The sequence below is a fragment of the Triturus cristatus genome, chromosome 5_1 (genome assembly GCF_964204655.1).
Source record: "Triturus cristatus chromosome 5_1, aTriCri1.1, whole genome shotgun sequence".
NCBI classification, from domain to species: Eukaryota; Metazoa; Chordata; class Amphibia; order Caudata; family Salamandridae; genus Triturus; species Triturus cristatus.
The window spans coordinates 1,001,134,302-1,001,149,838 of NC_140587.1; the positions used below are offsets into that span (position 1 = coordinate 1,001,134,302).

General features: G+C 40.0%; 1 protein-coding gene across 1 annotated transcript in view; it reads right to left on the reverse strand.

Annotated features, from left to right (window-relative positions):
* NSUN2 (NOP2/Sun RNA methyltransferase 2) overlaps positions 1-15,537 on the reverse strand; it is a 503,790-nt gene that overhangs the window by 141,046 nt on the left and 347,207 nt on the right. The window contains exon 15 of the mRNA XM_085606101.1: positions 6,964-7,099. Within this exon, the coding sequence (XP_085462227.1) occupies positions 6,964-7,099 (136 nt within the window). The remainder of the gene's footprint in view (positions 1-6,963; positions 7,100-15,537) is intronic.

The following is a 15,537-nucleotide window of genomic DNA, read 5'->3' on the forward strand; positions in this document are numbered from 1 at the left end:
CTCCACATATGGTCAAAATGAAAACCCGAGATCACGGGTTTAAGGACCAAGTCGAAAGAAGAGGCTCCCAATCGATACGATTAGAGATTGCCTTCAGGAAAGAAACATTTCTTTCTTGAGACACCTCACTCACCAGGGTTTCCCCACGGTGACATGCTTCATCATTGGGGCCATCCCAGTTCTCTACGAACTGGGGCGTGCTGCGATTTGCGGAGAATACGTAGGAGCACTTTGAGTGGAAGACTATGTGTAGTGCACAGTGTGGTGGAGTGGATTACAGTGATTAAAAATACCTTGCTAGTGGGCTTAAATACTTTATCGCTCCTAGGTTGGTATATCTAAAAGGGGGTGTTACACGGAGAAAACCTAACTATAATGGGTAGGAGTTCAGTGTAAAATCAACATGTTTCGAGCCTACCCCTAGCTCTTCATCAGGACCACACAGGGACCAGCCCTGTGTTTGCCACACCTATTAAACCTAAATATGGAAATGAATTATTAATTCAAGAAAACGCTGCAACTAATAAAGCATGCGTGGTTTATACATACGATCACTATGTCACGTAGTGTATCTAACAGTAAAATGAAATGGTTAGAGGACAGCCCCCTCTCTCTAGTAGAGTAGGTGGGTACACAATGTAATGTACTTCCATGCTGGTGTGCTCCTTAATGGGGCGTGCAGACGTCCATGCTTAAAGCGTGGTTGCAGCCTGAAAGGCAAAATCATGCCCGCCAAACGTGCTGCGTGCCTGTAGGTACCTTTAAAAACACACATCATACATGAGGTGACATTCACACAACACATACATAGACAGGGAAAAATGCGTTAAAAACTATTGTAAGCACATACTTTGAAAAATCAAACTCTTAGTTTTCTTCAAGGACAAACACCAACAGAAGAACAAAGGAGCAACACAGGATTGAGGAAGAAATCAAACATCACACCACCGGCAACTAACCTACCTGTGGAATTTCTAGCCTTTGAAAAGGCTGTGATGAAGGAGGTCACAGAGCTAAATCCCAGAACCAACAAAGTGTTCCACAACACAAGCAACAAGGAGCAAGAGGCAATAAAACAACTGTCTAATGACAAACCTATCACCATAAAACCTGCAGACAAAGGGGGAGCCATCGTACTACAGAACACTACAGACTACCGGAACGAATGTCTCAGTTTGCTGGCGGATGAAAGGAACTACGTCAACATAAAAGAAAACCCCCACGGAACGATTACGTGTTGACATTGCAACTCTCATTGAGGAATCACTGACTAACGTCTGGTTGAGCAAAAAAGAAGCCAACTTTTTGGAGAACACCAATCCAATCACCCCCTATTTCTACACTATTCCCAAAATACATAAGTCTATGGAAAAACCGCCGGGAAGACCTATAGTGTCAGGAATAGGCTCCATCTTAGAACCTCTGTCCAAATTTGCCTGCGCATTTCTACATCCCATAATACAAAAAACAGACACTTATTTACAAGACAAAAATGCAGTTCTCTGCCTACTAAAAGATCTCCATTTTGACCCCACATCCAGCATACTCATTGGCTTGGATGTAGAGTCTCTACACTAGCCTCCCGCATAAAGAAACACTAGAGATTCTAGAAGAGGTCCTATTCGAGAACGAGTGGACCTACCACACCCCAAGACACGTAGTCCTAGAATGCTGCAGACTGGCATTAACTGAGAATTTCTTCAGGTTTGAAGAGAATCTGTACCGCCAACAACATGGTACCAGTATGGGGAGCACTTTTGTGGCGAGCGTGGCCGGCCTCTACGTGCACCATCTGGAAAGGCACAAGATACTAAACAACAACAACCCCCACTTACATCATGTCCAATTGTGGAAAAGGTACATAGATGTACTATTGATCTGGGAGGGCACTGAGACAGAAGCCAATGACTTCATGGTATGGTTGAACCTACAGGACCCCTATTTGAAACTTACCTACACCATGAGCAGATCACACCTAGTCTTCCTTGATCTCAACATACTGGCACGACAAGGAGCTTTAGCTACCACTACACATTTCAAGCCCACTGCCAGAAACTGCCTTCTTATTTACGACAGTTTCCATCCCCGGCATCTGAAAGAAAACCTCCCCTTCGGGCAATTTTTGCTCCTTAGGAGGAACTGCACTGACAAACAGGACTATAATTCCCAGGCGAAAGATCTTAGCGAGAAACTGCTGAGGCGCAATTACTCTAAACTACTAGTGTCAAAAGCAAAAAAAGAGGGCTTTTAACAACAATAGGGAAGCCCTGCTTGAGCCCAAAAGTAACACCACCACTGAAACTAAGAGACCTATCTGCATTACCACATTTAACGTTGCGTCTGACAAAGTGACTAAAATAGTCCAGAAACATTGGCGCACACTAAACAGTGGGGGTCTGAACACACCTACACCCATGTTCAGTCACAGACATGGCATGAACCTGAAGAACCACATAGTACACACACGACCCAATACCGCTAATGAAGAAGAGGGCAGTGTTCGACGTTTGCACCCACTACCCACAGGACACTAACCTTGTATTAACTGCAGCTTCTGCCACCTCACTTCAGCCACCAAGACAGTGAATTTGAATAACAATACCACATGGGAACTGAGACAATTCACTAATTGCAACACGACAGGGGTAGTGTACCTCATTACGTGCACATGTAATCTCCACTACGTAGGGATGACCACCAGAAAAGTGAGCACCCGTATAGTTGAACACCGGAGTAACATACGCTGCAAGTGTACTACCCACTTCCTCGAGAAGCAACACACACCTAACGATTTGAGGTGGGTGGTACTTGAACACATCAAAAACAAAGACAACCTAGAAAAAAAGTTACATGAGGAAGAACAGCGATGGGTTTTCAAACTCCGTACTGACACCCAAGGCCTGAACGATGACATCCCCTGGGGCCAGTTTTGCTGAATAGTTCCCTTTGCCACGATCTACCTGATGTAAACCATGGAGGTCGTTTCCACTGAGGTCGGAGTCAGATACCTCATAGACCCATTATAACTGCAAACACACACTATCTTGATAAACTTAGCCCCTTTATTAAGGATAGATATTTTTGAATCCCACTACAACTGGGGATATACTTTCTAGCCATCCATTTGTCATAATCACATGTGTAAAAAAGACATGATATTCCCGGTCTTATCAACACGACTACGTATCTACATTTCCCAAACCGCATGAGGGTGACGAAATCCGCTCTATGCAGATAGCAAGTGTACTAAAATGTTCCATGTCATGACACCGAGGGATACTCCTTGCAGATCACCACAATATCGGTCAACACCTGTAACACTAGTATATCCAGGCAGTTAACACGTTCCTTCTACACAAAGTCAGTGTGCTCACCTATACTTTGTTATTTGTAAATATCACCCACGTAATTTACTTACAAAACCACAACCTGTAAGGTCCATGCTGAGCAAAAGCTTTGTCAGTTTCCTAGTTATATTATTGGAAACAACCCACTTTACACTTGTATTTCTGTAATTGTATACAGGGTATGACTTGAGGATAACGCGGAGCCCACTCGTGTATCCTACCGGCATGGCCGCCACCTTTGCCATCGGCAGCGGCCATTTTGTTCTACGTCTCTCGCAGTCTAGTCTTTTCAGACTGAGACGCGGGGGAACGCGGAAGTATTTATGCAGTCCCCCGTTGGAGACACGCTAAGATGCGGTCCGGCGGGGAGACGAATAGGTGTCCTGGTGCGGTTTTCCCTAACTTGAAATAAGTGTCTATTTGCATCCACAGGAACCTGATAACAGGATAGAAGCCCAACTACTCGAGGGTTTCTTTTGCACACGCTAACGATTTCCAACCCTCTTTTTCCTCAAACCTGACAGATAATTTCTCAGGGAAACACCACCCCCCGCGAGTCCATGAAGCATAAAATTAGCATTAAATTAAGGAGGACGGACCTAGTTGTAAACCCTCTACCTCCCTTTCATTCTGTATATTTGCATTTATACAGATTTATGGAGAACTCCATCTGCGTATTACAAGAAAATAGAGCATACGTTGTGAGCAGATCATCCAGTGCTATGCACATTTCAATCTGCTTTCCATCAATTAGACATTAGAAAGTCTGGTCTCCTAAATTTGTCACACAGGTTCCAGGAACTCCGGTACCTATCTTCAAACTGTCACTGAAAGGCTTGTCAAATGGTACATGGCCTAGCACAACATACTGTGTAACATCTACTGTGTGAAACCATGAATCTTATTGCTACATTAAGGGCAATTTCTAGTGTCAGTCCTTTCTTAGTTATCAGCAGACATGTGCTCGTCAGAAACGTAGTGTGAAATTTAGAGCCAGTGGCATAACATACAGGAGAGGTAGCAGTGGAATGAAGTAAAAACTGTACCTCTTGAAATAAGTGGAGTACAGAGTAGCAAAGCCCCAAAAGGGTAAGTGCCACAAATAGGAGACCACATATTCCACTTTCCTTATAAGCAGTAGAAAAAAATCTCATGGGTGGGTGTGGATGGTCCATTTTTCCAAAATTCATGTTATAAAATAGCAGTTATTTTCTTTTTAGCTTTGACTGAGGTGGAAAACCTGAAAACAATGGTAGGATGCCAATTATTTTGCAACTTGATATTTAATGTTTATTTGTTGATGCAATAGCTCATGATTTAATCCAATGTTATCCTATTTTTCTATCCATCATTAACTATAAAGGAAACCCACAAAACCGCGGAAAACTAGTCACGTCAATTGGTTGAGCAAAGTGTTAACAGCAGTAATGTTTTGGGTTAGGTAAAATGTCCCTATAATATGCATGTTGTATGTTAGGTGTTGGAGTATTAACACTGCTATGGCGTGCAGCAATGGTTCACTTCACCCTAATTCTGTTTCAAATGTAAACGCCATGATAATAAGCCTATAATTTCGGCAACTGTGATCTCCTTAGAAATGGGTCAAAACGTTCCCTTAACGAGGAACATTATTCAGCATCTTTCCTCATCACAGGGGCAAACTAGAAGCAGTGTCTTCACGAATGAGAGGACTTTTCAGGTAACTACAGCATGGAGAGACCATTTGTTTAGGGATTGTACTTCGGAGTTGTACATCTCATAACATAGATAAGCAAAATGTTGATAAACGTGAAGGCTGGAGGCAAGCACTATAGACAGGAAAATGCAATGGCATTAGGTACTAGTCCTTTGGTGTAGCCACATCTAAATCATCTTTATCTGAGCCCTTTACACTCTGTTTCTAATAACTTTGTGATAGAGGGTAACAATTTAGACACATACTCTTTATCATTAGAAGCCTTTGCACAACATTACCATATACAGCAAGTTGCAATCAACTTTTCGGGTGTGACACAACCAAACTTTTCATCTGAAGAACAAATGCCTTACCTTCAGTAACACTCTTTCTGGCACAGACTAGCTAACCCCGTCCGGGCCCATCCCTTTTTTCCTGTGGCTATCATAGATAGCTTTAAGAACTTCCACCTCCCTAAAGGACAAATTGTCGCAAGGGAACTCTTTAGACCGACCGTCGTCTATGGTCACCATTTCAGAGGAATACACAAATGAAAAGAGATCAAACCTCACAGGTTGGGAGGGAGTATGTGCTTCAGTTGCTGTAGCCGGCAGGGAGCAAACCCGTGTGTCTCACTGCCCCCAGATGTGGGTCAACTTGAGTACATCCATCGGGGAAGGAGAAAAAGGTAAGATACCTTGTTGTCATTTAAACACCAACGTCATATCAAGGGGAGGAGGCAACCATCTACATGAGGAATATCCAGAAGACATTCTTTCTACCAAATTAGGAAGACCCTTAAGGATACAGCAATTTTGTTCTGGGAAAAAACGCTGCACTTTTGAAAGAAAAATCCATACCAGTTTTTACAAAAGCACCGATGCAATTAAAAAACAGTGAAGCAGGGAGGATCTTTTTATGTTTTCAGTTTATAGGCCCTTTGGCTCAGGAGATGGATTTTGGCTAAGCCTACTACAACACACACTGCTCCTGTAAATCACAGCCTCCTCACATAAAAGTAGCAGTGTAAGTCTCAAAGGATGAAGCAAGCTGGAATGAATTAGACCTTGTCTTTTTAACAGCTTTTGTTTTTAATGGAACTCGAGGCAACACATTTTGACTTTACTTCAGCACAATTAGAAACTCTGATCTAAACCCAGGAGTGGAATTCATGTTATTGAGAGAGCCAAAGTGCTATAACAAAATCTGTTTAATAGTCATAATAAAATCTCCACAGATTCAGGCAAGAAGCATTTCCTGGAGAGCCCAGACCATAAAAGAGAACCAATACAAAAAGGATAAATGATTACACTTGTGTATGGACCCAAATCGCTCTGTAAGGATTGGGGACCTAAATTCCTGCAATGCATTTTATATGGAAACAATTTTATTTTCATGTAGAGAGACAGTGTGTGTACATACAGATGCACATACACAGTTATGACCACGTCAAAATGCATCGCAATACCCATACAGTTTGAACTATGGAGAAGATAAAGATGAATGCGGGAAAAACGTTGTGGAGGGAGACACACACATATATATGTGTGTGTGTGTGTACACACACGATTAGATTTTTGGGGAATTTGATGCAGTCCTTTGATCCCAGATCTATTTCTTGCTGTATATATAAATCTATATTTGGCAATCTCTTCTTCGTGAGCATTACTGCAATGATTACAGGTTAAAGGTAAAGAGGACTATTTCACACCAGTGAAGTACTGGTAGAATGCTAAGTACATTGTCTGGTCAAAATAGAACAGTCTATAAAGAAAACATTAACATCTATTAAGGTTCATTTGATATTCTGTGCAGAATAAGGGTCGGTTTCCAAACATTAGGGATTTTCTATCAAACACAATGGTGACCCGTATTTTGACCAGTCAGTAGCTCATTTAAGTTTTTTAGAAGCACAAAGAAAATTAGAGATGCAAACCTTACTTTCATCTTTTCACTATTATTAAGCAGCACATTTCGCAGTTCCTTGGAAACCATGTACAGCTGCCTCTTCTTTCCTTCTTGTGTTCTGGTCAATAAATTTCTTTTTGGAAATGATGACGCAAGCCCATAAAATTTCCTACAAGAGAAGAAATTAAATTGGCTTAAAAAAAGACATTCAGAATTGCTTTACGTTCAATTCAGAATTGTAATCCCAGTGATTGTTACTAGAAAGTCTCAAAATCCCAAGATACAAGAAAGGAAACATGGGTGGCACACCATTCTCTATTCAAGTAGCCAAACTGTGGAACTCTTTACCACCCAAGAAAAGATCCACGGATAACCACCTTATCTTCAGAAAACTACTCAAGAATTGGCTCTTCCCCCCCCCATAACCACCATACGCAAACAGAAATATACAGCATATCTCTCTGTATATAAGCATTTATTTGTACTATAAATATGTACCTATATATGTGTATTGCTTTGTATACACGTGTAGAATAATTATGTTTAAAAAGGAAAAAATATATATATTCATTTTTTCTGCTTAACAAATGTACATATTACTCATAGTAACATTATTCTGTTTTCAACATGTATATAAGTGACTGCATAAATAAGTAAATCTTTTATAACTATGTATCTACAGTTACTTTACTTTTGATTTATATATATATATATATATATATATATATATATATATATATATATATATATATTGTACTTAAAGTACAACAACACTCAAAAGCTGGAGTTTATTTAATGTATCTTAAATCTACATATACTACTTTCCTTTATGCATCTATAAGCCTTCCATGTACTTATGGATCTATATATTTATTACTTTCTTCAAATTCAGCATATCCAATGCACTACCCTATTTTTCACCGAAGGCCGCTCTCAATATATCCTCTACCTCAACTCGGACTCATCTCAAACCACTTTGCACTGCACTACCCTATTTCTCACATTATTCCTCAATCAATATATCCTCTACCTCCACACTCTTTCCTTCCAAACCCCATACCACTACTATGATACCCAAAATAACCCGTTCTAGACTCTTCCCTACTCTACACTTCCTTGCATCATTTCATACCTCCTTTTACTATTCCGATCCCCCAAAACCAGCCCTTCTAAACCCTACCCTCAGACTCTCCCCCCTCACCTCCCTTTTACTCAGCACATGTCTCCTCCTCCAAGACTGCTATGAGCTCAAAAACAAACAAAAACATATATATATATATATATATATATATATATATATATATATATATATATACATATATATATATATGTATTCCAATGGCCCAAAGTTTTATGAGGAAGCACTCGACAGCAAATGAAAAACCAAAAGGTTTATTTTCACCAAGCAACCAGCATTTGCATTCCAGTTAGCATTCATAGCGCCTGACGCGTTTCAAGGCTCCTGCCTTTCTTCAGAGGCGACTTACAAGATGTGAATGTTTCCAGAGAGCTTTTTATTCACAGCTGCATGTAGTTTGTTAATTGCTTTGCTCAGTGCGTTTTTTCTTTTCAGTGCATGCTGGAATGAGTAGTTCAGTGCAATGTTAATCACGTCCTTTGTAGGTTCTGTTTAACCATTCACGCTTTTAAAATCCATTATTTTCTTTAGTGGGACCCAGAGTACAGAGCTGGTTAAAATAAACTCACTTGCTGTGCTGCAACAGGTATGGAAATAGTTTCCGCCAACAGCCTCTCTCATTTCGTGATGGTGCATCCCTCCACGACAGGGCTGCCGTGTGATTTATGTATTCCAATGGCCCAAAGCTTTATGAGGAAGCACTCGACAGCAAATGAAAAACCAAAAGGTTTATTTTCACCAAGAAACCAGCATTTGCATTCCAGTTAGCATTCATAGCGCCTGACGCGTTTCAAGGCTCCTGCCTTTCTTCAGAGGCGACTTACAAGATGTGAATGTTTCCAGAGAGCTTTTTATTCACAGCTGCATGTAGTTTGTTAATTGCTTTGCTCAGTGCGTTTTTTCTTTTCAGTGCATGCTGGAATGAGTAGTTCAGTGCAATGTTAATCACGTCCTTTGTAGGTTCTGTTTAACCATTCACGCTTTTAAAATCCATTATTTTCTTTAGTGGGACTAGTGGTACATGCAGCTGTGAATAAAAAGCTCTCTGGAAACATTCACATCTTGTAAGTCGCCTCTGAAGAAAGGCAGGAGCCTTGAAACGCGTCAGGCGCTATGAATGCTAACTGGAATGCAAATGCTGGTTTCTTGGTGAAAATAAACCTTTTGGTTTTTCATTTGCTGTCGAGTGCTTCCTCATAAAGCTTTGGGCCATTGGAATACATAAATCACACGGCAGCCCTGTCGTGGAAGGATGCACCATCACGAAATGAGAGAGGCTGTTGGCGGAAACTATTTCCATACCTGTTGCAGCACAGCAAGTGAGTTTATTTTAACCAGCTCTGTACTCTGGGTCCCACTAAAGAAAATAATGGATTTTAAAAGCGTGAATGGTTAAACAGAACCTACAAAGGACGTGATTAACATTGCACTGAACTACTCATTCCAGCATGCACTGAAAAGAAAAAACGCACTGAGCAAAGCAATTAACAAACTACATGCAGCTGTGAATAAAAAGCTCTCTGGAAACATTCACATCTTGTAAGTCGCCTCTGAAGAAAGGCAGGAGCCTTGAAACGCGTCAGGCGCTATGAATGCTAACTGGAATGCAAATGCTGGTTTCTTGGTGAAAATAAACCTTTTGGTTTTTCATTTGCTGTCGAGTGCTTCCTCATAAAGCTTTGGGCCATTGGAATACATAAATCACACGGCAGCCCTGTCGTGGAGGGATGCACCATCACGAAATGAGAGAGGCTGTTGGCGGAAACTATTTCCATACCTGTTGCAGCACAGCAAGTGAGTTTATTTTAACCAGCTCTGTACTCTGGGTCCCACTAAAGAAAATAATGGATTTTAAAAGCGTGAATGGTTAAACAGAACCTACAAAGGACGTGATTAACATTGCACTGAACTACTCATTCCAGCATGCACTGAAAAGAAAAAACGCACTGAGCAAAGCAATTAACAAACTACATGCAGCTGTGAATAAAAAGCTCTCTGGAAACATTCACATCTTGTAAGTCGCCTCTGAAGAAAGGCAGGAGCCTTGAAACGCGTCAGGCGCTATGAATGCTAACTGGAATGCAAATGCTGGTTTCTTGGTGAAAATAAACCTTTTGGTTTTTCATTTGCTGTCGAGTGCTTCCTCATAAAGCTTTGGGCCATTGGAATACATAAATCACACGGCAGCCCTGTCGTGGAGGGATGCACCATCACGAAATGAGAGAGGCTGTTGGCGGAAACTATTTCCATACCTGTTGCAGCACAGCAAGTGAGTTTATTTTAACCAGCTCTGTACTCTGGGTCCCACTAAAGAAAATAATGGATTTTAAAAGCGTGAATGGTTAAACAGAACCTACAAAGGACGTGATTAACATTGCACTGAACTACTCATTCCAGCATGCACTGAAAAGAAAAAACGCACTGAGCAAAGCAATTAACAAACTACATGCAGCTGTGAATAAAAAGCTCTCTGGAAACATTCACATCTTGTAAGTCGCCTCTGAAGAAAGGCAGGAGCCTTGAAACGCGTCAGGCGCTATGAATGCTAACTGGAATGCAAATGCTGGTTTCTTGGTGAAAATAAACCTTTTGGTTTTTCATTTGCTGTCGAGTGCTTCCTCATAAAGCTTTGGGCCATTGGAATACATAAATCACACGGCAGCCCTGTCGTGGAGGGATGCACCATCACGAAATGAGAGAGGCTGTTGGCGGAAACTATTTCCATACCTGTTGCAGCACAGCAAGTGAGTTTATTTTAACCAGCTCTGTACTCTGGGTCCCACTAAAGAAAATAATGGATTTTAAAAGCGTGAATGGTTAAACAGAACCTACAAAGGACGTGATTAACATTGCACTGAACTACTCATTCCAGCATGCACTGAAAAGAAAAAACGCACTGAGCAAAGCAATTAACAAACTACATGCAGCTGTGAATAAAAAGCTCTCTGGAAACATTCACATCTTGTAAGTCGCCTCTGAAGAAAGGCAGGAGCCTTGAAACGCGTCAGGCGCTATGAATGCTAACTGGAATGCAAATGCTGGTTTCTTGGTGAAAATAAACCTTTTGGTTTTTCATTTGCTGTCGAGTGCTTCCTCATAAAGCTTTGGGCCATTGGAATACATAAATCACACGGCAGCCCTGTCGTGGAGGGATGCACCATCACGAAATGAGAGAGGCTGTTGGCGGAAACTATTTCCATACCTGTTGCAGCACAGCAAGTGAGTTTATTTTAACCAGCTCTGTACTCTGGGTCCCACTAAAGAAAATAATGGATTTTAAAAGCGTGAATGGTTAAACAGAACCTACAAAGGACGTGATTAACATTGCACTGAACTACTCATTCCAGCATGCACTGAAAAGAAAAAACGCACTGAGCAAAGCAATTAACAAACTACATGCAGCTGTGAATAAAAAGCTCTCTGGAAACATTCACATCTTGTAAGTCGCCTCTGAAGAAAGGCAGGAGCCTTGAAACGCGTCAGGCGCTATGAATGCTAACTGGAATGCAAATGCTGGTTTCTTGGTGAAAATAAACCTTTTGGTTTTTCATTTGCTGTCGAGTGCTTCCTCATAAAGCTTTGGGCCATTGGAATACATATATATATATATATATATATATATATATATATATATATATATATATATATATATATATATATATATATATATATATATATATATATATATTTCTAAATCCTTTCGTCTTCTATGCCTCCACTATCCGTTTCAATCCAAATAACAGACTAACATGTCCACCACTCAAATTAATTTCATATTTCACTATACTATTTCACCACTAATCCTTTATGGGTTCCAGAGTAACATGCAACTCGCTGAAAAAGCACTTCAACACCTCATCAGGGGTAGCAAGAGCTATATAAATCTAAACCTTGTTCCCTCTTCTATCCCTTCGCTTTCCTTCTCAATCCAAATAACTAACATATCCACCACTCAAATTACTTTCATATTTCACTATACAAATTCACCACTAATCTTTTATGGGTTCCGAAGTGGCATGCTACTCACTGAAAAAAGCAATGTGACGCTTTATCAGGGGTAGAAGGCGCTATATAAATGCAATTACAATACAAGTAATTATCCCAGCAGTACATTAGGGGCATCACTCGAAAGTTCTCTGGATCTAGATGAAACTCTGCTGCCGAAGGCGGACTCTTCACAAACCACAACCCAACTGATAAATTATATAATTTTAAGCCTTTTCTTTGGAGTAACCGATATTTCTGATGAACGAGAACTGAAGTAGAACCAGTGGCAATATTAATATTTGAAAACAAATGTGAAAAATATTTCAGTTACCTAAAGTAATGCTACCTCCACTCTGTCCTAGAGCTCTCAGTGCAGCCTAGCTGACCCTGTTTTAAAGGACACTGGGGAAGCGCAGTTATTTGAATTTATGAAAAAAACAATAGAGAGGCTATAAAGTGCAGGGTTTAGGAGACTGAACGTTGGAAAATTATTTGTGTACCCTGTGAATGAAATGGAGGAGACACTGAACACTCTGCAGATGTTAAAATCACAGTGACAGGGCTAAAGGCCAGGAAGGGCGTTTTGCAGAACAATGAGCTTTGAGGATTAATGGGAACAGGAACATTTTATTATTCAATGAGTCATGCAACAAATACACACCTCAGCTGTCTAAACCTTCAAAGGTGAAAGAGTATCCTAGTTTCTAGGGCTCATCTAGTGCTGCAGGTTCCACCGTGTATTTTAAGCTACAGGAAACCAGAATCCATACAGGCAGTAATTTTCAATGTATGGCAAGTTTAAGCCTTTGGCTGTAAAAAAAAGATGAGCAGTTCCAGAAAGAATACCCTACAAACTCCAGTAGGAACACTTCAACAACAGGAGCATCGTTTCTTGAACATGTAATCCCAAATAATTGTTTACATTGTGTTTTTAGAGTTCATCATTGATGAAATGTACCAGGCACTTTGTTTTGCAGTGTTACCTTAGATTTGGCACTGCAGGCTGGCATTTGCACTATAAATTACATTACAGAGACTGTGGCAAATGAAAGACCTGCCAAAGATAATCCTGGCTCCCTGATATACCCCAGTAAAAAAATTGTTGGCCAAAGATTTCCATTTTTGATTTGTGCTTTTGATCATTAAAGAATTAATTTAGCTAGGGTAGACATATCGGATCCGGGACGAAGTTTTCTGGACGACATTTTTTTAAATGGTGTATGTGTTGCAGTGAACCATGAGACCTATAGACTTCATTTTGGTGTCAAAACACAGATTTAGTGGGTCAAGTAGTCTTATAGAGACAGATAATGCCTCAGAATAACCATTTTGCCATTTTCCAAAATGGCGGCTATAATAAAGGAAGAAGAGACATATATAGAAAAGAAAAAACTATTATTTTTATCCTTTTATGTATACACCTAACAAGGTTTATGATCTGATCTGAATAGGAAAAACAAATGTTTATCACTCCTGTTTTAGACACATTTTCATAGTTCACTTTATGTATTTGTTTCGGCAATCGCTCGTGGTACATTTGCAGATTGTTGAGCATTTGAGAAGAGCATTTCAACAGGGACATCTTTTTATAGCACAGGTTATGCAAGTACATGATGTACGTGTAAATTTTGGGGGTAGAGGCTTTAGACATTTCATAGGTTTTAGGACACCATCAATATCTTCCCAACCAAATTCACATGGATCTTTCTCTACATATGCATGAGTCAAAACATATGCACATCTTCTGATCAAGTAGTCTGTGGAAGGTCACTTAGTGGAACTTATCTCTTGAAATCACTGTACTGAAGATCGTCAAATTTGTGACAGTCAGAACTCCACACATGCACAAGGTATTTTTCTATGTCTTTAAAGTCACATTATTCTTCTGTCTCAGCAAATCCTTTAAAAAAACTTCACAGGATCAGCAGTTAAAGCTCGAAGCTTAGCTCTAATTTTGCTCATAGTGTTATCACCCGTAAGTATATGTGCATTGATAAGAACATTGGGTATCACTGGATCAAGGTTCTTGTACAGAATATGAAGAGGGATACAGTGTCTCACTTGCCTATTCCATAACTCTAACAATCCTTGACTTATGAACATTGCAACAATTCTAAGTAGCTCAACAATGACAACTGTGTCATTTGATAGTACAATGACTAGTTTGGAACTATTTCCAACAACCCACTCAACATGCGGTACAAGACGATGGTCAGCTTCTTCTAATTTACTGTTAAGTTCTTGAATAACATGGCAGGTACCTTTTGAATGTCTCTCTGCAGACACCAAGTTCTCATTGACAATCATTTAATTTGGAATAATTGGAATTTCAGTGTTCACTGAAGCATCAGCAATGTTTGGGCGAGATAACATCTCCAAGTTCATCTTGTTCGATGTTGATGACCAGAATTTATCAAGTTGTATAGGTGTCGAATTTTTGATGCAGCGAAGGTCAATTATTCCACTCGTAGATATTCGTCTGATTTTCTAACATTCTTTGGCAGATAGTTCAAGAAAACTGTTAAAGACAATTTGCAGTTCTTGCAAGGTGCACACAGAATTTGATATCTGTAGAACAATCTGAATGGCCTCTCTGAAGTTTTGCACGGATTAAATCTTGACCATTCACAATTGTGACATATTGTTCACAACAACAGCAGTTTTCAACAAGAACACCGTTTCCAATAGATATTCTTCAGGTTAAAGTTTTTTCTAGCTCTTGTACAAGTTTGTGCTTCACTGGTTTAGTTGAAGCATCTCTATCAAATAATGGGTTAGTTGGAAGATCATGCAACAGAATATTCTTGGTAAATTCACCCCTTTCTTTTGCTATATCCATCTCTCAGTGTGTTTGCAAATTACTATTTATTTTGTAAGCTGTTTTGTAGTGGCTGGTTGGACAAAAGTCTTATTATGGCAATTAAAGTGTGAACGTTTACCTTTAGTGATTATGTCAAACAGCTTTTTCTCTTTCAATACAAATCTCTCCTGATTCAGTTCTGCATATAGTTTTGATCCATGTTCCAGGATATCTAGAAGACGTGTCTTTGTATCGACATATTGTTTAGTCACGAAGTGGTGTAGCCGCACAGGCTCAGTCATTTCAATGGGGTTTCCTTGCTGCAGCATGAAATTAAGAAGGCTGTCCTCGTGTTTATTAAAATGTTTTCCTCTCTTTCCCACAAGTTTGCTGTGAGGAACAGTTTCACAATAGTCCATTAATTTTGAATTTGTCATCTCTCTGAGATAATTGCAAATAGAAAGGAATCCATAGTAAACTAGCTGCCATTGAACAACATACTCACTTTTAGGAGTCTGAGCAACAATTCCCATGGAGCTTTTCTGTGATCTCTTGATCATCTCTTCCAGTTTCCTAACTGGAGCCACAGCATTGAACCTTCCCTCTGTCTTTCACCACAAAATGTCTTTGGATGAATTTTGTGTAGAGGTATGGTTTTGACACTTCTATCTTCTTCACTCTT